Genomic DNA, 24,870 nt, shown 5'->3' with positions numbered 1-24,870 from the left:
TGAACGGTTCTGTAGCTCAAAATGATGTATAAAATTTCGATCCCAAGTCGTTTCTAAATAGATCATTTTGAGTTTCACAACAACTACTTCTACTGCTGATTGTTATTGTTTTTAACACGTTTGTAACACTAGCATGTGGTTCACTTAATGGTGGTACCTGAGCAGCATATGGACACCTGTAACAGAGGATTGCCGACCCGTTGCCAACCCATAGGGCTAAAATAGAATACATCATGTGCCATTAATGACTGACTCTCTTATTCTCCACACCGTAACATAGCAGCGCAAGAACTGCTACTATGTTCCGCAGAACTTCCAGCACTTCAATCCTTCTGTGGATTTTTATTTATTTTATCTATTAATTAGACATACCCACAGTACTTGAACCAGAAAGAGATAATTAATGTAAAAGTGTGTAGTGTAAATGTGTGATGTGTATTTTTATTCAATAGGTGGCAGCACTCTCTGCGCAGGAGTAGTCAGTGCAGTAGTAAAGCTGTGTGAGGCGCGCGCGGCCTGGCTTCGACGGGAAGCGGCGGCAGCCCTGTACTTGCTGATGCGAGCTAACTTCCAGCACGGCTCTGGTGGGAACCTTACTAGGGTGCATTTACAGGTACGTTCCCTATAATATTAATCAGTAAATTGCGTGGGAATTGTGGGCACCATATACAGACGAACTTTTGACACGCCATGGTCGAAAATTTTGGCTATAATAAAATTAGTATTATAATATGAGATTCGTTCGAGATTGTTAACCTACCACAACGTTTCAAATGTGTTGTACACACATTGTTACGAAACGAAAGGAGACGAGGTCAGTCGGTTGTATTGTATTGTATTAACAAGAAATTGCTCTCTTGGAGCGGTCGCCATATAAATGGGATGTTAAATAGAAGGAACTATTTAAGTGAAGTCTGAATTCTAAAATACTTAGTTACTTTGCGGAAGTCTCAATGAACTACCATAAATCACTTTGCGTTTCCTCTCCGCCATACTATGCACCACAGCTACACCTGTGTGACACATACATATTATTATATGTTAAGAAAAGCAGAGCCCGCTCTTCACCTCTTGTAATCAAACAGCATACGAGTATGGTGTCACACAGGCCTAACTGTTACAAACACCACATAATATGACAGTCACGCCTTCCGAACTATGAACTAGTTCATTATCAAACTTTGGTTAGTTAGCCATCACCCGAGAAAACATCTGTTGCCAAACAAAACGAATGCCATAGTAAAAAAAATTTTTTTAGTTTATTTAATTGTTTGTTTTATTTCACAGGTTATAATAGCAGTATCAAAGTTATTGGATACATCAACAGCTCTGAACTGCAAACGTTTCCAAGAGTCTCTGTCAGTGATAAACTGCTTTGCGACCGGCGACAAAGCCATGAAAGGGACCGGTATGTTCTCTATTTTTTAACTAATAAAAAATGGTACCGCATATTTAAAACAGAATTTACACACAGTACACTCAATAACAAGAAAATGAGAGATTCCGATGCTCAAAATGATATAAACACGACTCTACAGCTAACGGGTACGAGACGATGTAAATTTAAGTAAATTATTTTGACCATTACCTTACCACCATTACCTCTTGTCCATTTTCGTTGCTGACTGTACGCACGTAGGTAGGTTAGCTATTTTTGATGCTTTCCAAAATAAAGTTGATATATCGGGACAACATACAATTATGTATTTAACCCGTCGCGCGACCAACGACTTTTTTGGGTAATTTTGGACTAGTACCCTACGTTAAAGGATGATCGAAACTAGTAACAAAAATTTACTAATTACTAGTACTTAGATACGCGCCTCTGTGGCGCGCAGGGCGTTCAACGGGTTATAATTAATAATAATTTTCGCCTGGCAAGAGTTTTAGCCTAGTTTTAGAGCATTCTTAAAAAATTTTACGGACCTTCTAGGCCGCTTCGTAATATCCGACGATAACCTCAAAAACATAATACGGATTTACTATCATATTGTGTATGTACATAATATGTCATTCATGTCCGATTTTATAACAGGGTTATCAACGGAGGTCGCGGAGTTGATGCGTCGCGTGCGCACCGTGGTGGGTGCGCGTGCGCGGCTCGCCGGCGTCGGCGGGAGCGGGGGCGCGGGTGAGTGACAACCCTACTTATTAACTCCATGACCAAAAGCCATGTCTAACACATTTGGAATCACAACCGTTTTCATCACTTCTTTCTCACACACGGTATAGGCAGAGGGTAGAAAGAGATGGTGAATGCGTTCACAAACGTGAGCGCGTTAGACAATACGGCCTTTGGTGCCCTTCCAGCAAGAGAACAAAAGTATGCTACTCAATTCAGTAGGGTTGGATTTGATTAAAACTTTACTCGCTGTCAATGTCAAATGATGCCATTTTGTAACTTTATCCTATTTTAGGGCTCCGTATGCGAAGAATGATAATAATGAAGAAATTGCAATCGTTACAGAAACCGTTGTAGGAAATAATAACTAACTAGAATGACAAATCGTTGCAGATTTATGGAGTGGTCATACCGCTGTTTAGAGAATCGCAGTGACGCATCGTGTGCGCACCGTTTTTTTTAACCAACTTCAAAAAAGGAGGAGGTTCTATGTTCCAATGTTTGTATTTTTTTTACATGCTTTCCACACCGCTGTTTAAAATACGCAAACGGTGCGGAATCAATACGTCAGGTATACGTCAGGAACTTACCGCATGCTCTCTACCAAAAGTCGTGACGTTTACGGCACATCACTGCAATTCCGCACCGTCTGCGTATTTTAAGCAGCGGTGTGGAGGGCATGCGATAAAAACGGTGCGTATACGATGCGTCACTGCGATTCCGCACCGTCACCGTTTTTTAAGCAGCGGTATGGCCGCTGCTTAAACCGGGAAAAACATGACTTTTTAGCCAGATAGGCTGGGCTCGCGTCACATTTTTGTTCTTCTTATTTTTAGATCTGTGACTATAGCCCTCCGTTTCGCCGGATTTTCACGCTGCGAGTATAATAACCCGAATTGCGGAGCTTAAATGATCCATAACCCCATTACCTACTCAATAGCCCGCAATCTTTACCGTATCGGATGATTTAGCTCGTACTTTGACAAACTTGCTTATGCTCATAGGGGCCGGCAGCGTGCACTTGGCGGAGTTACAACATGCGTTGGCTGCATCCTGCCGCGCCACTCCTCGCCTCAGGCACGCTTGGCTGGCGACGCTCGCAGAACATAACGCGAGGCAGGGCGATCACGATGAGGTGTGTCACCCTCTTTACGTAGTGTTTACAGGTCGATTTACAATTGATTGAACGAAAGTAATGTCACTTAGACATTTATGTAGGAAACTGACTGATGCGTGTCATTTTCATATTATTGGGAAGTGCATTCAAATGGTACCTACATTGACATCTAAATCCATCACTGCCGTAAGGTACAGTGGGGGTAGGAAAAACTTCGTCAGTTATTAAATTGATTCCTTTACAAAGTCATAGACTCTTAGTACGTTTTGAAACCAAAGTACTAAGTAGACAAGTGCATATCAAATTACACTTACTTGACATGATAACAAGGGTCAAAATAGTATACACCTCTAACATATATCTAGTTTCATATCAATACAAAACCTTTTTAATAATCAACTTCGTAAAAGTTTCAATCAAATAATGTTCTATTTAATTGTCAGTGTTTGTCAGTGCCAAGGTGTAGTGGTAGGGTTGCTATGGTCACTTGATTATGTTTAGCAGGTTGACAGGTTGACGCAGTATGTCCTACTCAATTGGTAAAGCAGATTAGCGCTCATACTGAGCAAAGGAAAATAGATCTTAGGGTGACGAACCTTTTTTTACTCCGACTGTACATACCTAGATGTCACTGAAATAGTAACTCACAGATGTTTTCATTACTCATTCAATCCATTCGTGCCAGCACTTGTGGATCGACCTGTAGTATAAAACAAATCGCTTACTGCCGTCTGACTCTAGTCTGCCCCTCTGTACTCTGTGTGTACGCTTAGATCTTTTAAACTAAGCAACTGATTTTTCTGTGGTTTTTATCAAAACTAGAGTGCTACAGCTACAAGAGAAAAACGTTTATAAGATCACTTCCTATGTATGTACAGTCCAGTGCAAAAATATGGACTTATCTAACCTTTCCAAAATATGTACCACAGACTCTTATTCCGACGTAATTACGTCGTGGTAACATATTTTTGAGTGGTTCGAATAGATACATATTTTTGCACGTACTTTTGTATTTTTGTAAGTACAAAATTGGATAGTTCACACTATTTACCAATATTACCAAGACACGCAACTCATAGAAAATCCAAAAAAAAACTATTTTGGCCACTATCTTGGCCATTAATACCAGATCATTATTCAACTAAAAATAAAATTGGATTTGGTTGCTATGAAATATTATTAGTTTATTAGTTAAATAACACTATAAAGCTTCAATAACTCTTTTTTTAATTTCACCAAGCTATGCGGGTTTATTTATAATTAGAATAATTTTGTGAATATTTTGCAATATCAGAAATTAATTATGGCAAATATGTGTTCCGGGGCAATGAATGTCTGTGTTTTAAGAAGTTTTGTCTTTCGGAAATTTTCCGAACAAAACGGGACTACGCAACACTGTGGTTGCTCGATATTTTTATGGTACATGATTTTAATCTAAACTCACGCCCGTAATAACAGACTTTGAAAGACGCAACAGTGCGCCATCTAGTGAGACCTCATTACCCAATTGTCTGTTATAACTGACGAAAGCGAAATGTAATATTTCCATCTGGATTCAAGTATTTCTGGAAAATATCACGATAACTATACGGTTTTTCGGTAACGTATTTCATAAATGTCAACAGGCTATGTGCTGCCAGCTTCACATCGCGGCCCTGATCGCTGAATATTTAAAACTGCGAGGCAACAACGCATGGGGCGCGGATGCTTTCGCCGAGATTTCTATGAACATCTCGCGCGATGAGACGGGTCTCAAAATCGACGAAGGTAAGTCAAACATAACACTTTGTTCAACAATACGCTTTATTATCTGCGACAGGGCCTCTATTCGAAACGGTTGAGATAATATTGAAGCCGCTTCAAAACCAGATTCTGTGCGTATACATGTACGAGCTCAGAACTGGAATTAATAAAGTAAAAATATCAAATATCTCATCAACGTCTTGAATAGAGGCCGGGTTGAATTCTAAATACAAACCACAGCCTTAACCACATCTTAACCCTAGACTACATGTCCTCACTAGATAAAGTAAAATATTTATGCGGTAGGAACCAGTTCGCATTCTTTCTCGAAGTCGTCTGGCACTATGTGTTTGGTAAGTTCTTTGAAGGTATCCAGTGGACACAGGGAACTACAGCCGGGCACCTCCATTAGGCGAGGTTCGGCTGAATCGTCGTCCCAATAGTAAATCTGTGATAAAATGTCATATTTTTGAAACATATTAGGCTACTAATGATTTTCAAAACTGTTAAACAAAAACGATTAACATTACGTAGGTGACACCATATTTACACAAATTCATACTCTTTGTCCGCTCATTCTTCCTTCAAACTCCTTACAGTAACGTCCCACCGACACCTCAATAATACTAATACCAACTTGTATGTAAATTAAATGGGTTATATTTAACACCGCGGGCATCTATAAGTCGTACTCAACCTTTTTTACACGAGGTACAAATGTATTGGTAGCTATGATGCTGTGGGCCGTAGCATGAGCTTATTGCGATTGTTCGTATGTGAAAATGGTCGAAATACGTGTAACTAATATGCCAGGTGAATCACTCACGTGATTCATAAGGTCCACGGGCCGCAGGTTGTGAGTATAGCTAATCTATCTCGTTCGCATACAAGTTTTGGTTCAAAATGAATAGAAAATCGACAAAACTAGTGTAAATCATCATCATCATCATCAGCCGTAGGAAGTGCGCTGTTGGACATAGGCCTCCCCCAGAGTCCTCCAGTTGCTTCAATTGGAAGCGGCCTGCATCCACCGTGAACCCGCGACTTTTACCAAGTCATCCGTCCATCTCGTTGGTAGACGTCCTAAGTGGCCCAGTGTAGACCAGTGCCTGTTGCCAGTGATTTGATGACATATGGATCTGAGACATGGTGCTTCACTATAGGCCTGATGAATAGGCTCAGAGTTGCTCAGTAAGCTATGGAGAGAGCTATGCTCGGGGTTTCTCTAGCGTAAATAACGTCTAAAAATTACCTTGAATCCAAACCGCTGTCCATACGTCAAAGCACGATTGTCCTTCTGCGCTGGCGGGGGCAGTTTCTCATGCAGCTCGAACAGCAGCGCAGCCCCCGGGTCGGGGAGCCGCGGCGGCGGTGCCACGCACGCCGCCAGCAGCGCCGCGACTGTCACGGGAGTGCCCGTGCGCACTATCACGCGCCAGCTCGAGTTTGAAGCTTCGCGTATTATTTGCTGCAAGAGTGCTCCTGTGGAATTTAAAAACTATACTCGTAGTCTGCGACTGCTACATTTGGGATATGCACGTTAGATAAGATAACGGTGCAACTGTCATTCTTGAACGAGCTAATGTTCGAATCAAACTTACGCTAATTGTACTTTTAAAAAATATTTTTTATTAATTCAAACTTTACTTTGCGGAAACCTAAATAAATATCAGGGAGAATTGAAACCAATTAAGAGGTCGATAAGTGTTAAATTGTCCCATGATATTCCCAAACTAAGAAAAGCTTTTACTATGGGTAACTAGGCAACGGATAAACATACTTATAGATAAATGCCTACATATTAAACGTCCAAAACCCTTTTTCTTCGTTATTCATACAAATATCTGCCTGACTTAACTAAATCAGTTCATTATGACTGATTAGACAGCAAATTTTTACAATAACCGCCTGAGTCTAACGAGGAACTAAAACCTTGTGACTCCACTGCCATAACCTCAGTAAAGCAAAAAAAACGTAGATCATGTTGTAAATCTCTAAAACGTTTACTTAGTTCGACTTGATTCGCCCCGCATTCCCGTGATCGTTGATTTACAACTATGCACATAAAACTTACCACCACTAAGTTTCCGTAACAAATTATTGTAAAACATCATAGAATACTCCAGCCTGGCTGCGTCCATTAATTTTCTTTTTACGTGCTTTGCCCATTTAGGGTTCGCTACTTTAATATCATCCTGAAAAAAAAAAACACTTAAAAGAAAAATCTTGTATACACATTTACATTTTTTTTGCATAATAATATATGTTGATTGTAAATACCTGAATTAGAAATAAGTTGCTTAAGTAGTAAGCATCTTGGGGCGTGCTGTAGTTGATGCTTGTCATTTGTGCGATCTTGTGGAATAGGTCTTTGTAAGGCAGCAACAAGCCTTCGTCCACAAAAGCGTTTAAAATCCTGTCTTTCTCTTGAGAATATCTCGGACAATTCTCTTCATATAGAAGCTGGAAAAATACAAATAGCACACGACTAAGGACAAATCAATACGGCACGTGCACTTGATTTTTTTGTTCGTTAAATTACGTCAAAATTAATATTGATTAATCGTTAATTAGTACTCGGTCAGGCATCACACCATCGTCTTTGCTATTTGGGACACTGGACAGTAAATAGAAAAAGACATAAAGATATCTTACGAAATCATTATCTCGTGGTGGATATGTGTAGGGCACGGGTTGCCAGACCATTGTGTCGTTCCAAGTTTGCTCGGGCGGAGGCGGCCATAGCCCCGCCGATATCAGAAGGGCCGTCATCTTACTGAGATTAGTATTGGACGCAATCACGATACTACTTTCTAAAAAAAAATACACTTCAGTACTTATAGGTAGAGTCATTCACGATGACACGTGCCGTGGTTCTTATTACAATGTCATTAATGTCTAATTTTGACAAAATCACGCGTTTTCGTGGATAACACTAGGTATATTTTGTTTTTCAAGACATTTGTATAATGTAAGTGCGTTAGTGACGCAGACAAGAGCCCGCTATTCTCAATTATATTTATCTTAATTCAATGTATTTCAAGTATAAACCGCAATTTAACTTTTTAAATGTACGAAGTATACAGCGAAAAAGCTTGCCAGCTTTTTGAACAGCTGATAACAGCAAGGAATAAAAAAAACAATATAAGTATCCCTACAATTTGAAGATCTCCCTCGATTTCCCTAGGATCCACTCATCAAATCCTGACTTTATTTATTTCCATTCGCAAGGAAATATAAATTAGGTAGCAAACAAAAAAAAAATATTTTTACCGAATCTCCTCCTTTTTTGAAGTCTGTTATAAAAAAGTTACTATATTTTCGTTTGTTTTTGTGATATTTACCTGGTTGGTAAAGAGGACCCATAAAGTCGTTATATCTTTTCCTAAGTAATGCACCCATCTCGTAAGTCAACATTTTCCCCTCCTGAAATGTGAATAAAAATTTATTAAGTACATTATTAGCAATACTATCGTGTCGAGCTAAGCTCGGTCGCCCAGGTAACCATTGAAAAGTTTGGAAGATAAATTTCTTTAAAAAAAATCGTATTATAGCAACGCTGAGTGGCGAGTCATAAATCATTATTAGCGTCGTCGGTTATCTGCGTCTTGTGCCTCGTTCCTGTCGGAGCCTCGCGACCTTCGGCGTTCCCTCTCGCGTGGACCAGGAAGCTGACACTTCGTTACAAAGGCATTTGTCCTGTTTTGTCTCGTCGCATCGACCCTTCCTGATCGCGCGAGTATAGCCTTGTATATAAATAGATACGGGCTAAGGTTATTCATCTATAGTTGTTTGTACACCGTACAACCTAAATCATTCTAGCGTGGTAACGGTGGTGTGGACGCTTAACATAAGTATAAATTAATCCAATTGTTGACGTCCCCTTGAGATGAACTACGCAATGCATTCTCGTTATAAATGCATTGAGACTTTTAAGCCACAACAAGGGCGGTACCCATCCGCTGTCGTTTTGTCCTTTGTGAACGGCATAGCGCATAGCGTCAGCACTGGATAAAGACTCGAGCATGAGGCCAATGCATCTGCCGAAATCTCATTCGAATAGGTCATGAATCTCCTGGTTTTATATTACGCTATCAAATGGCTGTGGCAATCGTATAACCAATTTTATGAATCGAGGAACCACGCTCATAAAAATCCATTGTCAAAATTCGTTATTCCGACGATTCCCACGAGGCACTCTAATTCAATTAGGTTTTAACCAATGATACTAGTTTTGAGCTGAATGGAGTATTTGAAGTCTAACATACGTAGGTGAAATCTCACGCTATGTGGCCTGTTTTTAACTGAACACCATGTTCCGAAAATCTCGTACCTCACATTGTCATCTGTATGATTAAATGATTGGACTATACTTCAATATGTACAATTCCGAATTTGATATATAGTAGTTATAATAGGTACGTGGACAATCGAAATACAATTCAGTAAAATTTCCGCCATTTTTTTTTGTTATTATTACAATTCACAATAGATCCTGAAAATATTGTCATAATGGAGGGTTTATTATACGGGTGTAGATAAAACTTATTTTACACGTTAATAATCAACGGCGGCTATGAAGTAAATAAATGTGGAATGGTAATGACGTTTAAGCATTTTTGTTAATGATCATAACTGTCAAGTTGTGCAAGTTTGGCTCATGATGATCAATGTGACAAGAAAACCAGGGCTAGATTGAGTTTGATCTGTAAACATTAAATATAGGTACAGATGGTTGTAAATAAGAAAAATCAAGCTCACGTTAGTTATAGCGCCGGCCCCGTAAGGCGCGAAGACGTGGTCTGGTGGGGGAACTCCCAACATTGCCAGTTCTTGCTCGCTGGGCGTGCGTTCACCATGGGACATTAGCTAGAAACAGACATCATATCGTCAAATGTAGTTCACTAAAAGCCTTGCACCCTGGTTTAAAGCCGTGTTTAGAAAAATCGTGCAACTTGCATTACATTGCGGAGCCGTAAAGCCAACGAGTTTCTAGTGGTCAATCGAGCGCCGCAATGTAATGCACCTTGCACGATTTTTCTTGCAAATCTAAACTCGGCTTAAGGTTGTCAGTTTCATATATTATTACGACACTTTTTAAAGCTGTGTTATATAGTTAACTCTGATGCGTGCGAGTCCGCCTCATAGAGAAATTCAAAATTTGTCTAGACTAACTCCTGCTTCAAAATATCTGAAACCACATACTTAATGTAATGAATGAACGTAACAGACTCGATTTGACTTTTTGGACACTTTAACACGTTCGATGTACTTGATGGCGATTCTTGGGTAACCAAAATGTCGAAAATGGCATCCTTCTGTCTGTCTGACTGCGTGTATGACACAGGAATTTTACTCGAAAATTTTAAGAATTAATTATGAATGATTTTATAAGTAGGGAAGGGAGTCATGCATGAACCGATTCCTGAAGTTGTTATAACCGAGGACAATTTTTTTAAAGCGTGTAGTGATGTGTAGGATGAGGGAGCATTACCTACATCTGCTTTTAAAAGTGATACACAGGTTTCTTAGTTACTTTTAGACTCTAGACTCTCATAAGATGGTAAAAAATAGGTGATAGATTAACTTAATAGTTTCGTACGAAATTGCTGCCAAAATCTACGCTTTATGTTAAAAATGTGCCTGTCACGTAGAAAGTAACACTTTCTTATTTCTACTCTTTTATGTACAAGTCTAGAAAGAATTTAAATAGGCTAGCTAGGCGGATCGTATTAGCATTGTTGAAAAATTCAAGGATAACCTAATGAAACTTCAATTACTGTCATGTAAAATGTTTCTGATTCATATCACGGAACAAGTAGGTTCGATTGCCCACTGAAACGTTATAATAATTTATGTAAATTTGTCATATTGTCCTCCTTAAACACAACTATGTCTCATATAGTGGCATGTTTATGTTTTGAAATAAATGCTCTTGAAGTAAATTGTCAAAAACATACCACATGTACTTGTCGTAATACGGTTACTTCGACGGCGGTGTCCTTCATCAAAATCACGGCTACGAGGGCTGCATAAAAATTGAAATAATTAATTGACCTTTATTATTACATATCTTAATTGTTTCTTCTATGCAGATAATTATTATAAAAAAAAACTAGCGTGACATAATTTTACTAATTAACACGTTTTAGTAGCTAAAGGGTATCCCATCACTATCATGCATTATCGGGTTGATTGTACTCTCCCTTTCTGAGCTGATTATAAAAGTGTTAAATACCTATTGCTGAGATAATTCATTTTGACACTGTTTTTGTTGGTCGTCGTTCAGCTTGTTGAAAAAAGGGTATGCGGCTCTATACCCCTTAAGCCACTTAGTCCGATCGTCCTGTCCGATTGATCGGACGACGAATATATTTTTTTACTGTTGGTTCGATTGATCGAACTTTAAAGTTCTCGTCGCCCGAGTGTCGAACTACTAGGACGATTACATCAACCTAACCCGACCGGGTCGGATCCGCTCCGACTACATCGAACTCGCTCGCTGCGCTCGCTCAGATCTGTGGCGGTGCTCTTGTTTGGAGTACTTGGTTGTAATAAATGTAAGATTGATTCCCCAAACAAACAAATAAATATACCCTGTCGTGACACGTTCTTTGTATATTATATAAAAAAAGAAATAAAACTAAATGAGTGAATGAATAAAATAAGTTGTGTGGTCGGAGAACGAGGAATTTTAAAGGTCTCATGGTTCGATCGATTGGTCGACACAAACATTGAAAATCCCATTAGTTCGAGTAGTAGGACCATAAATAAGACTTTGAGAAATCCCCATTATCCGATCAATCGAACCAACAGTAAAAAAAAGTATTCGTCGTCCGATCAATCGGACAAGCCGATCGGACCAAGTGGCCTCAGGTCTCTTCTATACCCCTAGGGTGGAAACGATAAGTGATCGCACTCGATTATTTCAAAACTATACATGATATCAAAAAACTGGTTGCTGATCCTGAAAGTGCGTCACGAGATAAAATTATTTATGGCAAACATTGGTTTTAGGCTTTACTTGCTGTGGTATTATCAAGAGAGTGCCATGTGGCTGTACTAAATGTATGGCAGCTGGAAATATTTAATTTTCGGATAGATACAGTTTATTATGTAAACTATTATTGGTACCGTTTGATAAACCCCGTGAAGCACTTTCAGGATCAGTAACCAGTTTTTCGATGTCTTGTATGTATAGTTTAGAAATATTCGAGTGAGATCACTTTATCGTTTCCATCCTGTAGATAAAAACATTTCATCTAGCTGTTAACATTTGGCATAATGCTACATTTGGTTTGGTATAATACGATTTATTGGAAAGTAAACTTTACAGGATTTTTATTAATTTCATTTGATATTCATTGGTTGGGTTAGATTCGTTTTTTTATTAAGACAGTCATATAAAGTTAACTGCTTACTCGAGCAATCGTATTATATCAAATGTAGTATAGTTCCGAATGTAATACAGTTCTATCATATGTTGTTATATCATTATCACACACATACACCGAAATTGCATTACACACAATATTTTTATATGAAAACATAGGTAAAGACACCTAGACAAAAATATAGATATCCAACGCTACAATCTTGATCTCAAACTTGAACACTATAAACAGGCTTTGGTTACAACAGTTCTACGTGTCCTTTAGTTTGATACGCATACTCTGGTTGCACTGCACTTACCGGCGATGAGCGAGACGCCTACCAACACGCCGAGGCAACAGCAGGTGTGTTCGGTACGCATGCCCGGTGCCGCTTCCGCCGCGTTGGTCGGCTCCTCCTCGCGACCGCCCTCTTTCCTGCGCAAACGCATCCACTTACATCCGCAACTCAACTAGACGTCCTCATATGGTAGTAACGGACAATCGTCTTCGAAATGATGTTACATAGATTCACTTAGTTAAACATAGGGCTTTAATCCCTTCATCCCAGCCTATATACGTCCCACTGCTGGGCACAGGCCTCCTCTCAGAACAAGAGGGCTCCTGCCTCCCTTGCATGTTTGTAATTGGTTTATATTTGTCATCTCAAGTACATCGTCCCTAGTGACCTGTAATAAACAGCTCAAAACATTCTCGTCCAACACGTGCTCAATTATATTAATGGCTTAGACAGATGAATCGAAAGTAACGAATCCATCGCGACGTCACTCACATTTTCCTTCGCCGAGTCGGCAGTTCTACATTGTTTTCTGATGTCGGTGTCAGTTTTTCCGGTGCATGTTTTAGAACATCCACAGTAAAGTCACTTAAATTGTACCGATCGTAGCAGTGCGCGTTTCGGTATAATCAACGATGTTGTGAGACGTCACACAGGAAGTGCACGGAACGCGAGGCGGGATCCCACTGAGAGGAGCGCGGGACCAGAGGCGGAGGCCAGATTCACGGTCGCTGCGACCTGCCCGCTCTGATGATTGACTATGTCCAATCGATTGTGGCACGGCACCTATTTACACATGCACGCCCGCCCACACAAACCAATGTAGTTCCAGTTGACCGATTCCACTACATATGATGTTTTACGTCATTTTTGGTTTGGCTCTATAATACTACGATAAAGTTAACATAGACAATTAATCGAGTAGCATTGTCTCAGAAAGTTGCCGTAGGTACGTTTCAACACCATTACCTTCTACACACATCAAAAGTGTTCCAAGCATCACCCGTAGTTTGTGGCTATAGTATGTCTCATAGTTTTAAATATTGTAGGAATGAGGACCTGAAGTCGGAACTTGAAAACGATGTGGTGTGATTTGTTTGTTAGTGTGAATTAAAAGATTGCGGTGGCTTGTTCCGTGCAGACGCGTGAGGCCTTCCGCCTTGCTTGTTCAGGGCTGTTATGACATTACGTATTAATATGTATATACGCTATCTGTGTTTACTACAAGGGTTATTTATTTAATTAGAGATGTTTCTCAACCCGGCCGGGCCCGGTTACATCGTCGCCGGGTTGTGTGTTAGCGATGAAACCTTTAAAGTATTTTATGAAAATTTTCTATATATTAATGGAAATAGACAATGATTCAGGGTTAATATTTATTTCAAACTGGCTTATGAACAATTATCACAATAATCATTCTCACTCAAGTCTCAAAATCACACTTAATACAGAATATATTACTTTTAGTTATGGACGGAAAAGTAACATTAGTATTAGTAATTATTCATTTTTATAACTTTAAACAAGCAGGTCAAGCTCTTTACTCCTTATAGTGTCTATTTGAAAACATAGTATTAAATAAGAAACTAATAACGCAGCTTAAAGTACTAAACGTGTCATAACAACTTAGATTAGAGAGATAGATAAACTTTGGTAGCTTTGGTATAAACAAAACAGCGCCGCGGTTTACCTATACCGGGTCCGGGCCCGGTTTGCAATCTCTAATACGTATACTTTAGATTAGGTTTTAAAAATTACGAGGCAGGCAGACAGCTGATGCGAGATGAATCTAAATTTAAGGTTTAAATTTGATTTAGATAGAAATTTTCGGATCAGCCGACATTACAGAAAGAGTTACTTATTCAATTTAATTTGCGTGAATAGACCGATCCATCGATTCAAAAGCTTAAAGCATTGTGATAATTTAGAATAGAATCTTAAATTAATATTATTGTAAGCCGTATTTGACCAAAATAAACAGAGACGGCATCACAGATTTCTGTCACAAAAATACCAGGAACATTATCAGAGAGTGGTGGTTAGACTTTTTGACAACATTTAGAGAGTTATGAACACTCGATTAAACATCGTTGGCATCCTACGATTATTGCGACAACGGAAAGACAAACTTTGATCAAACTGGATTTAACATCGGTACAGTCTTTACTTTTCATAATCCTGAGCATCACCTCTTAAGAATATTTGCCTGACACTTGAATGAGGACTGAATATTGCCCTGTTACACTTTTGCCATTTAGTTTTAACTCAATTCAGCCGTTTAAAGAAGCTTGATTTAGAAATTCCTTATGTTATAAGCTAAAAAATACTTACTTGATACACAGTATACTCGTTAAATTTACCATTTTGAGCAACACTGTGCTCAGGGTTTTAGTAAGATTTCGCAATACCTATTGTCAATTATAAAATTGCTGATTTGTTACAATACGTCTCTGCCATTACACTACATCGCGATATAATAACATTATGATCTTGGAAGTCGTAATCATCCAGCACGGCAGGTTCTTGCTATTGTATCTAATCAAGATGTAATTAAACCGGGCATCATTATCTTTAAACAAGAAGATAACTCTTAATTTTATTATATGGACAAACGTACTGTTTAGTTAAAACTACTATTTGCAACTGACGCTAGAAACAGATGCAAGCCTGCGTTTCAACCAGAGATGTGCGAGGATGTGTTGCGAGGAATGTGTTTGTCATGAACCAATAGGAACGCTTCATTTACCTAGCCTCGTTCCGCTCAGCTCCTTCCACCAGTGCGGTGCTGTGCTAGGATAGGCAAATGAAGCGTTTCTATTCGCACATCTCTTGTAGGAATCCAAACCTATACTTTGTTTTTTTAGCATTAGAAAAAGGGTAAACAATCTTGACAAGTATTTTTATTGAAAAACGTTTTTTAAAAAACAGTAACTATTACTATTTAACCAAAAGCGTGTAAATTTTTATATGCCCTTGCTAATTGTTACATATTTACTGTGATTTATTTTTCAAAAGTGTTTTTCAATAAAAAGACACATCAAGATCGCTTACCTTCTTTCTAATGCTATAAAAAACGAAGTATAATGCCTGTAGTTAATCTTTTCAACGCTTACAAGGGATTCAGCGTTCAGAATTCATCGTAAAAGTGAACTTCACACACAGGCATTAGTTTCAAACTAGAATTACTGTTAAGCTAGGCTTGGCGTTAAATAAGGTTTCAGTCTTAGAAGTGTCAATAGTGCTATCAATCGCTATCAAGATAAGAATGTTTTGTTGTTTGATTAAGAATTTGTACTTTATTTATCTACAAGTTGTAAAATCTCACATCTTTTTTACTTCATTTATCTACAAATTGTAAAATTTCACATCTGTTTTACACGTGTACAAAACTACCAGTAATATTATATTTTCAGTACTTAACATTTGTATGCTTAACGCCGTAAAAGCAGATCTGCGATTACCTATATTCCACGCGTGATCTGATGATAACTTGTTTTTGTGTTGTAGTCATGCTTGTTTCAAGTTTATTTACCTAGGAAAGAAATACCCTAATTAGACGTCCCATAAACAAAGTCCAGCTCCATAAACATAATAATAAGTACCTCTCTCAGTCTAGCTAGATGCAGTGAACTATTATACAATTAAGGGACTGATTATATGGTATGATACAGGAAAATTTTAGATATAACTAATCAAAAAGGAAAATAAAACAAAAGATACATCACAGCCTCTTTAATTCTCACTCGTATAATATTTTGACTATATTTCAAGTGCTATAAAATATTGTTGCAATATAAACTATTGATGCTATTTCCCGACTATTGTCATATATGTCAACAGCAGAAGTACAACCAACTGTTTAAACTTTTGGGTAACAATCAACATGTGACCATTACTTATTCTGTGCTATAACAGGATAATGTCATTCATACTCGTATTTCGTTTAATACCTCAGTACGGCTTTCAGCCGTCTCGATATTGGCTACAATTGTTTTATAAATTGACTATGAATAGGTGGCGTCTTCAATAACGGGATCATTATTGCAACATCATACATCACACTTGCTGGTTATTATAATGTTATTTGCTAGGGCACGCCATCCTAAAGTCCTCCGGCGACCACATAATGTCTTGTACTAGCTTGAGGAATGTATCGTAGTCGCAGAGTTGGCCGCCGCCGCAGCCCTGTATAGGGACAATCTCCTCCGGCTGGCCGGTGTTCTGCGAGTATACAGCCTGGAATTAATCATAATATTTCTTCTTAAATGTCGTATCGTAAAATTTCATATCGGAAAAATGGAACATTTAAAGTCGAATGCTTTGTCGTGTATTCAAAAACTGCCACCGATTACTATTGACCATATTGATGCAAGTAGATTATTAAAAGATATTTTGTATGTGAAAAATGAATTGACAATAGTAAGAGAAATATACGCCACGGTTGATCAGTAGGGCGCTTTCAAAAATGTATTTTTTTTAAGAGATGAGAGATGCTTCAATGGTAAATTATGAAAATATTCATCATCATCATGTCAGCCGAAAGACGTCCACTGCTAGACATAGGCCTCCCCCAAGGCTCTGCACTCAGACCGGTCTTGTGCTTTTCGCATCCACCGCGATCCCGCGATCTTAACCAGGTCGTCGCTCTATCTTGTTGGAGGCCTACCGACAGCTCGCCTCCCGGTCCGCGGACGACATTCGAGAACCATTTGACCCCATAGGCCATCAGTCCTGCGAGCAATGTGCCCCGCCCATTGCCACTTCAGTTTCGCAATTCTTCGGGCTATGTCGGTAACCTTAGTTCTACTGCGGATATCATCTTTTCTGATTCTATCCCGCAGAGAAACCCCGAGCATAGCCCTCTCCATAGCCCTTTGAGTGACTTTGAGCTTCCTCATGAGGCCCATCGTTAGCGCCCACGTCTCAGATCCGTATGTCATCACTGCGGTAATTTGGATGAAAAGACACTGCGAAGCTTCCCGAAATGAAAATATTACTTGTAGCCTATATCTAGGTAGAAATGTTAGTTACGGAACAGACGCGACGCGCGCAACGAAACTCGCGTTTAAAATTTGATTTCACATATCGAATCTAGTTACAGCTGGTTTTCTTTGGGTGCGTGTAATTGTAAATTGGTTTCAATTTATGGTCCCACTAGTGTTTACTCGCGGGTTCGCACACGTAAATCATTAGGTTCAGCAGCTGAATTGCCGGAATTTGTAAAAATTCCCGTGGGAACTCCCGAAAATTAAATCGTTGTTTTCATTGACGTTACCGTCTACAAACTTGGACACTATGCTAGATCCAGCGCATTTGCGCAGAGCTGTCTACTTGCGCTTGGGGGCCAGAGTTTGTGGGCCCCACCGATGCCAGTGTGGTAAGGAAGTGTATCATCTAGGCTGCCACGGTTTGTCATGTGTAAGAAGTGCTGGCCGCTTATATCGACATGGTGCACTAAATGACCTCATCCGTCGGGCCCTCACTACCGCATCAATTCCAGCAACTCTAGAGCCGTGCGGTTTGTTGAGGGAGGACGGAAAAAGGCCGGATGGTGCCACCTTAGTGCCTTGGACTTTGGGACGAACTTTGGTGTGGGACGCGACGTGTGTCAGAGCTGGGGCGGCTGCTGAACAGGCTCAGATAAACAAGCGCCGCAAATGCTCAGCTTTAACAAACTATCATGAGTTTGCGGCGCTTGCTTTCGAGACAATAGGTCCATGGTCGGAAGACACAAAAAAAAATATCAAGGACTTATCTACTCGTCTGGTTTTGGCCTCAGGTGACCCCAGGGCAGGCACTTACCTCTCGCAAAGATTAGGAATAATAGTTCAGAGAGGTAATGCTGCCAGTGTCTTGGGGTCAATGCCTGGGGCAGAAAATTTGGATGACGTTTTTATTTTGTAACATAGTTTAGTTTATAAATAGTTTTAGTCTTGGATGTTAGATAGTATTTATTGTACACAATATTGTAGGATAGGAATTCATGAATTTGTTATATTGACTCTAAGCGGTTAATAGTTCAAGATGCGTGAAGAAGTAGGTAACAAACATACTCACTCACTCACAAACTTTCACATTTATAATATTACGAAGGCGAATCAAAAAGTTCTTAGAATAGGATCAAAAACAAATGAAAATCAAAATCACTCGGAGCTAAGTCTGGCGAGTAGGGCGGATGATAAAAGAGCTCAAAACCAGCTAGGCGGATTGCAGTGAGGGCCATCTGTGACCGATGAGCTGGAGCGTTATCATGATGGAAAGCACTCCAGCACGCAATTTTCGTCGACGTTTTTCTTTAATTGCTTGCCGGACTTTTGGGATCAATTCGGTGTATTAAGCACCAGTAATGGTTTTACCTTTTGGTAAAACTCAGCAACCCAGTAAGCAACAGTGAAATAGGGTAAAGCATCAGTGCCTACAGTTTGCTGAATGTCCAAGAATGTTTAAAAGTTTATGTAAACAGCCAGTTCTAAGAACTTTTTGATTCGCCCTCGTAGTAGCATTTACTCAATCATATATGTAGCGTAGCAAGAAAGTCGTAGTCATAGCAGGTAAGACGAGTTGCAAAAATCATTTTAAAATTACACATGAGACTAGCTAAACTATTGAAAACTAAAATTTTGTACATCACTTACATGTACTTACCAACTATATAACAGCTATAAAAAACGTTTGAAAACAAATCCAATTATCATTAATCATAATCATTATGAAAACGTACCGCTATTCCATGGCGGCCGGTTGTCCGATGCTTCCTTAATTCTAACGAGAATGTCGCTCCATAGTTCGGCTGGTGAGCCTGGAAGGCTCTTACGGCGGCCATCACTGCAGCCACGTTGTTCTCGTGAGCTGAGTATAACCGCATTTTCGGCTGATCTAAGTACCCGGCTACGGCTCTATTCGTCGCGTTTACGATATCCGTCATCAACACACCTACAATACAATGAACAATTAATGAAATGACAAATACTTAAGAAGTTTATTCTGAGCAGTACTGCCTATGTATTTAATTTACCTGCTGCAAGACGTAACAATTCTGAGCTGTACGTCTCTACCGCATATTCAATCTTTGTCATCTCCTTAATTTGTGGCATCACATCCGTTGCCCACTTTGGGGGCCATATATTCACGTTTTCCTGAAACACGAACACTTCAATTACAACTGAAGTGTGAATAGAGTAACATACGAAATGTAGCAATCAATAGGTATTAACCAGTGTTTGGAAAAGACTGTCCAAATAAAATACTGCTTCTGGTGTAGTTATGTTTGATCCAGTCTTCTCGCTCAAATAATTAAAAAGGTTTTGATAAGGTCGCAGAATGTTTACTACTTCAGGCAATTCGTAATGTCTGTCTCGTAGCCACAGGTATCGTGGACAGTTGTACCAGTAAAGAAGCTGAAAATAAAAAAAACAGTTATTAAACGAATGTCAATATTAAATGTTACTTACTTAACTATCTGTCAACTTGTTAGTGTTAGTTATTAACATGTTGCTACGTATCTATCTATTTATATTTGCTGTAAATGTGTATTATATCGTCACTAATTTGAAAAAAGCTGGTATTCCAAAATTGATGATCTTTCCGAGTGAACTTAATGAGCATTGTTTTAAGGGTCAAATTTGTTGACGTATTTATTTGAGATACGAGATTTTTTCAAAGTAGTGACGATATGTAAGCATGATTAGTTTTATGTAAGTATTTTTATTGCTCTAATCAGCTGTAAATAGCACCAATTTTATGAAATCTAGTAAAGGTTGATAGGAAGGGATCGCTGATCGCTGCGCAAAAAAAAAAAAGAAACTGCCGGTTTAATCTTATTTTACTCACGTCATCTACGGCGTATGGCAACGTATCATAAGGCACAGGTTGCCAATCCAAATTGGGGTTCCATCTCTGTGCAGGCGGCGGCGGATAAATCGCCGCAAGCGCCGCCAATGCAGTCATTTTTGTACGGTCGTAATCCGTGGTACGGATTTTTATCTCATCAGGTAGATAAAGTTTCGAAAGAAAACCGTCGTAACGTCTTCTAATGTACTGCCCAATACGATACGATCTCTGCTTGCCTATCTGTAGAACCATGCAAAACAACAGAAGAAGTTAGTTGATTACAGTTCAGCTCTTTAATCGTAATGTATATCTTAAATTATTACGATATGCTCCAATTGTTGTGAAGTTTACTAATTACGTTTTATCACTTCAAGCGAGGCCCATATTTAATTGAATTATTCGTCAATATTATAAGAAAGTGAACATATTAAGTACTTATTTAAGTTTACACTTGCATCTATTACATTCAGTCAATTTTAATATGGTAATTTGTATTATACAGTCCGTCGCAGGGCAAAATTCGTACGAGAAGTATAAGTACGACGGACGAACACTTGTAAATATCTACGTATAACCTGGCGTTCTTTTGAAATAGCTTGTATAAAATGTTCTATTCTGCAAAAAGGTGTTTCTTCACATCATTCAGCTTGCATTACAATCGATTTATTTACTCACATTGGTCAGAGACTTCATGCCATAAGGATAGAATACGTTTCTGTCTTTATAGTCCGATGCATACAGTTCTAGCTCTTCTTGGTCTGGAGTGCGATCGCCGTGGCGAAATATCTGTAAATAAGTTTTTGTTAAAAATTTCATTTTACGAGTTTTTTTTTTGCTAATTGTACTTGCATTGTCATCTAAACTACATTTCCGTACCAAATTTCAAGTCGATGCCGTAAACTGTTGTGGAGTTCCCTCTCATAGGTTGTTTTAATTCAGGCAAATCAAATTCTGCTTCCAAGATTTCACCTATAGTAACATATGTACTAACAGGGCAACCTAAATAAAAGCTTGTAACAAAACAAGCTCTGTTGATACAATAAATAGTTGCCGAAATATAGCCTTACAGTTACGGAGATTTAGTCGCTTAAAACGAAAATTTATATCCCTTCTATTCCCTATATTGTGGGAATTTCGAAAAATTCCTTTTTAGTTCACTTACCTATTATTATTAATCTAAAAGAAATGAGTTCCCTCAGAACCAATCTCACAACTTCTGCGTCTGCGAAGAATTCGCTATCGCTATCTCGCGGTAACTATGCATTTTTCCGAGATAAAAACTATCCTATTATGTCCTTCCCAGGATATCAAACTATCTGCATACCAAATTTCATCTAACTCAGTTAACATTTATAATATTAGTAAGGAAAAGGAATTTACATAGGTACCTACCTAATTTATTACTATGTTTATACCAGTTATAAAAAAAGTTGTAAGTATTCCTGCGAATGCTTTGCAACGTAAGATAAGAGATAGGTACTTGAGGGATAAGTACTATACCTACGAGTATTTAAACCATTTATCTAAACAAATTGTCACGTTTCGAACGTCAAACGAGAAATTACATTTTCAAGTATTCATATTGATGGGATTATAATAACATGTTTGCGGTTCAATTAATATAACTTGCTTGTTTGTAGAAATAATTATAGAATATTAATTAATGAATTTACTTATTTAAACCTGCACTGAGCAACTGACTATTCGCGAAGTGTCGCATAGAATATTACAAGAAGTTCACAAGTAAAATCTGTTACAATAACTTTGTGGTAAAAATTTCATATTTAATACAAGCTGTTTCTGCCGACTGTACTTTTTGTTGACTGTACTTGCATTGCCACCTTAACTACATTTGCATGCCAAATTTCAAGTCGTTGCCATTAACCGTTGAAGAGTTCCGTCCTGCGGAGACGATCCAGGCCGGACTACCAGGAAGTGACTACCAGATTCTTGTATTGTCACGCAATTTACATAAACGTATACCAAATTTCAAGTCAATCCAACTACTGGAAGTTGGTCGAATTCAATTTGCAAGATTTGATTACAGACAGGCAATGGGACAGGTGAAACTAATTAAAGCTTGTAAAATGTTCTACAATACCTTTCTACCTTCCTCCTTTTTGCTAACTTGTGGCAGCGGAGGAGCAAGGTAAAACGGTAGAGTTACCTAGTTCATTGATATGATAGGCCTCCGCAAAGTAACACCTAAATTACTTAATTATTTGATTGGAATAAATAAGTAAAATGGTCAATTCCACGTTAGCGGTTATTAGCTCGAGTTAGATATTTGTCACCTTAACCTGCTCTAAGGGCGAAAAGAAATACCTAGAACTCCCAAAAAAAGCTTCATGCCTGAAGCTAAGTTCTGCTGACCCCCTAGTAGTAGTAGACAAGACAGTGAATGAACGAATGTGTTTATGAGTTAAAGTTAGCACTTCCTTTTTTAGTGGCCCTTTTTGATGTGCATAGCCTTGTAAAGTGATGAGTACCTGTTTGCGACATTTTCATGTTTTACATATAGGTAATTCAAATATTTATTTCAGACAAGAGTCCATAAATGGTTAGTATTCCATTAACCTTCTTGTTTCACAATCCATTGATGAAATTTATTTGACGGATAAAATAAATGTGTTTGTTTTGTTCGAATAGACGGAGACGACAAATAAAATTAATCAATGGGTGGTGAAACAGCCCCTAAATCTTTTAAAGTAGACGTAATTACAGATTAAATAGACAGAAAACACGCAACTACAACAAAACTAACGAATACTGTATATGTATAATAAATAATGTATTCTAACTCAGGGGCTCTCAATCTTTTTTACACTAACTCACAAACTCTCATTGCCTATGATTATATTAATACCAAACAACTTTAGGTTACTGTTCACTCAACTAATAAATCATTTGTCTTAATCGATGTACGCAATTAAATGAGAAGTTATATTTTGCAACGTTTGCTGTATTTACAGCAATGAGGGCCCGCATTTCATCCTTGTGTCTCAGTCATCATGTCACCAGACACGACATCATAAATGTCTAACCCAATCTATGGATGACCTCTTGACCGCGGCTCGAGTGATCAGCGTTAAACTGTTCTAAGGAGAGTACACCTTCGGGTGAACGTTACCGATACAATAGCGGTCGTACTTACCACAAAAGCGAGGACCAAGTCAGTATCAGCCAAATCATCCACGGGTTCCATTAACTCCTGCGTCACATCTTGCCCACAGACACACGCGACCATAAGTGCTATCACAGCCACGTACATATTTTTATTACTTTTGATTTTCCCGCCAAACGTAATCAATCGGCAGTGCGCGTTGGCGCGCCGTTTTCGACTGCAACACGCCGAGCCTCTGCCCTATTTATATCCATGTAGAATAGTTTATTCAAGAGCGATTAGGACCGCAACGCTCCTACAAGAGCCGTACGTTGCAAAATAATGGCGGAACAACTTGCCGTCCCGACTCGACCCATCTAAAACATATAAACAGCAAAAGTTGTCCTAATTGCAAGGTTCAGAAACTGTTAACATCTATGTTGAATTTTAATCGATACAACCATTCCATATAATTGCAATTGTGAAACGCTAAGTAGATTGTCATCAATTGATTTGCAAGGCTATTGAATTTTTTAATCAGATTTAAAAAGAGCTTGTCGCTATAGTAGAGGTTTTGTATGACATATTTAAAATAAAATCTAAAGGTAACTATCAATATTTATTTTGTTTAAAAATTTAGATAGGTACCTAAAAGATAAAGAACCAAACTGTTTTAGCATTAACCCTAAGGCTATACCCGTGTAAGGGAACAAAATATGTCCCTGACGTTATTAGCCAATGAGTATATCCTATGTATTGGTAATAATGCTAGTTATTAATCTGCCAAGTTTTATCTCATAATTATTGTCAGTTTCCTTGCAATGTCACTTGAAAGTTTTTTTTTTACTTTTCTAAATATCTTGAAAACTACTGGTCCGTTTCTTTTGTGAATAACGTATGTTGTTAATGGCATGAAGAGGAATAAATTCGCAACACACAAGACGTCTCTAGGTCAACAATAACTTGGTCATTTTTGATGTGAAATATTTATAGTTTCGCCATGTCTGTTTGTTTGTCTGTCTGTCTGTCCGTCCGCCCGTCCGCGGCTTTGCTCAGGGACTACCAACGCTAGAAAGCTGTAATTTTGCACGGATATATATGTAAACTATGCGGACAAAATGGTACAATAAAAAATTAAAAAAATTCTTTTACGGTACCTCCCTTTAGTTTAAACGTAAAGTGGGGATGTTTTTTTTCCTCATCCAACCCTGTGGGTTATCATTGGATAGGTCTTAAATCCATTAGGGGTTTGCTAAGAAGATTTTTCGATTCAGTGATATGTTTGCG

The 24,870-nt window shown here is 38.6% G+C and overlaps 3 protein-coding genes across 5 annotated transcripts in view; 1 reads left to right on the top strand and 2 right to left on the bottom strand.

Annotated features, from left to right (window-relative positions):
- Window positions 1–24,870, top strand: part of Ziz (dedicator of cytokinesis protein Ziz) — a 99,911-nt gene that overhangs the window by 58,395 nt on the left and 16,646 nt on the right. For both annotated transcript variants that reach the window (XM_074085412.1, XM_074085410.1), the window contains exons 26-29: window positions 1,288–1,408; window positions 2,036–2,131; window positions 3,127–3,257; window positions 4,865–5,006. In XM_074085412.1, coding sequence (XP_073941513.1) covers window positions 1,288–1,408; window positions 2,036–2,131; window positions 3,127–3,257; window positions 4,865–5,006 — 490 coding nt within the window. The remainder of the gene's footprint in view (window positions 1–1,287; window positions 1,409–2,035; window positions 2,132–3,126; window positions 3,258–4,864; window positions 5,007–24,870) is intronic.
- On the bottom strand, window positions 5,024–15,270 carry LOC141426484 (venom acid phosphatase Acph-1-like). 2 transcript variants are annotated; one of them, XM_074085415.1, is made up of 10 exons: window positions 14,982–15,270; window positions 12,675–12,790; window positions 10,943–11,010; window positions 9,744–9,851; window positions 8,327–8,408; window positions 7,638–7,795; window positions 7,263–7,445; window positions 7,057–7,177; window positions 6,235–6,464; window positions 5,024–5,430 (listed from the first exon to the last, which is right to left on the bottom strand). In XM_074085415.1, the coding sequence occupies exons 1-10, from the start codon at window positions 15,011–15,013 to the stop codon at window positions 5,278–5,280; spliced, it is 1,251 nt and encodes a 416-aa protein (XP_073941516.1). In that variant the 5' UTR covers window positions 15,014–15,270; the 3' UTR covers window positions 5,024–5,277. The 2 variants fall into 2 exon arrangements, with proteins under 2 accessions (XP_073941516.1, XP_073941517.1); XM_074085416.1 differs by lacking the exon at window positions 14,982–15,270 and adding an exon at window positions 13,146–13,402.
- On the bottom strand, window positions 16,368–23,841 carry LOC141426485 (venom acid phosphatase Acph-1-like). Its single transcript, XM_074085417.1, has 7 exons — window positions 23,635–23,841; window positions 21,156–21,266; window positions 20,481–20,720; window positions 19,865–20,047; window positions 19,666–19,786; window positions 19,372–19,583; window positions 16,368–16,886 (listed from the first exon to the last, which is right to left on the bottom strand). The coding sequence occupies exons 1-7, from the start codon at window positions 23,749–23,751 to the stop codon at window positions 16,731–16,733; spliced, it is 1,140 nt and encodes a 379-aa protein (XP_073941518.1). The 5' UTR covers window positions 23,752–23,841; the 3' UTR covers window positions 16,368–16,730.

This window comes from Choristoneura fumiferana, chromosome 3, assembly GCF_025370935.1.
Source record: "Choristoneura fumiferana chromosome 3, NRCan_CFum_1, whole genome shotgun sequence".
NCBI classification, from domain to species: domain Eukaryota; kingdom Metazoa; phylum Arthropoda; class Insecta; order Lepidoptera; family Tortricidae; genus Choristoneura; species Choristoneura fumiferana.
This window is presented reverse-complemented; position numbering and strand designations above follow the sequence as displayed.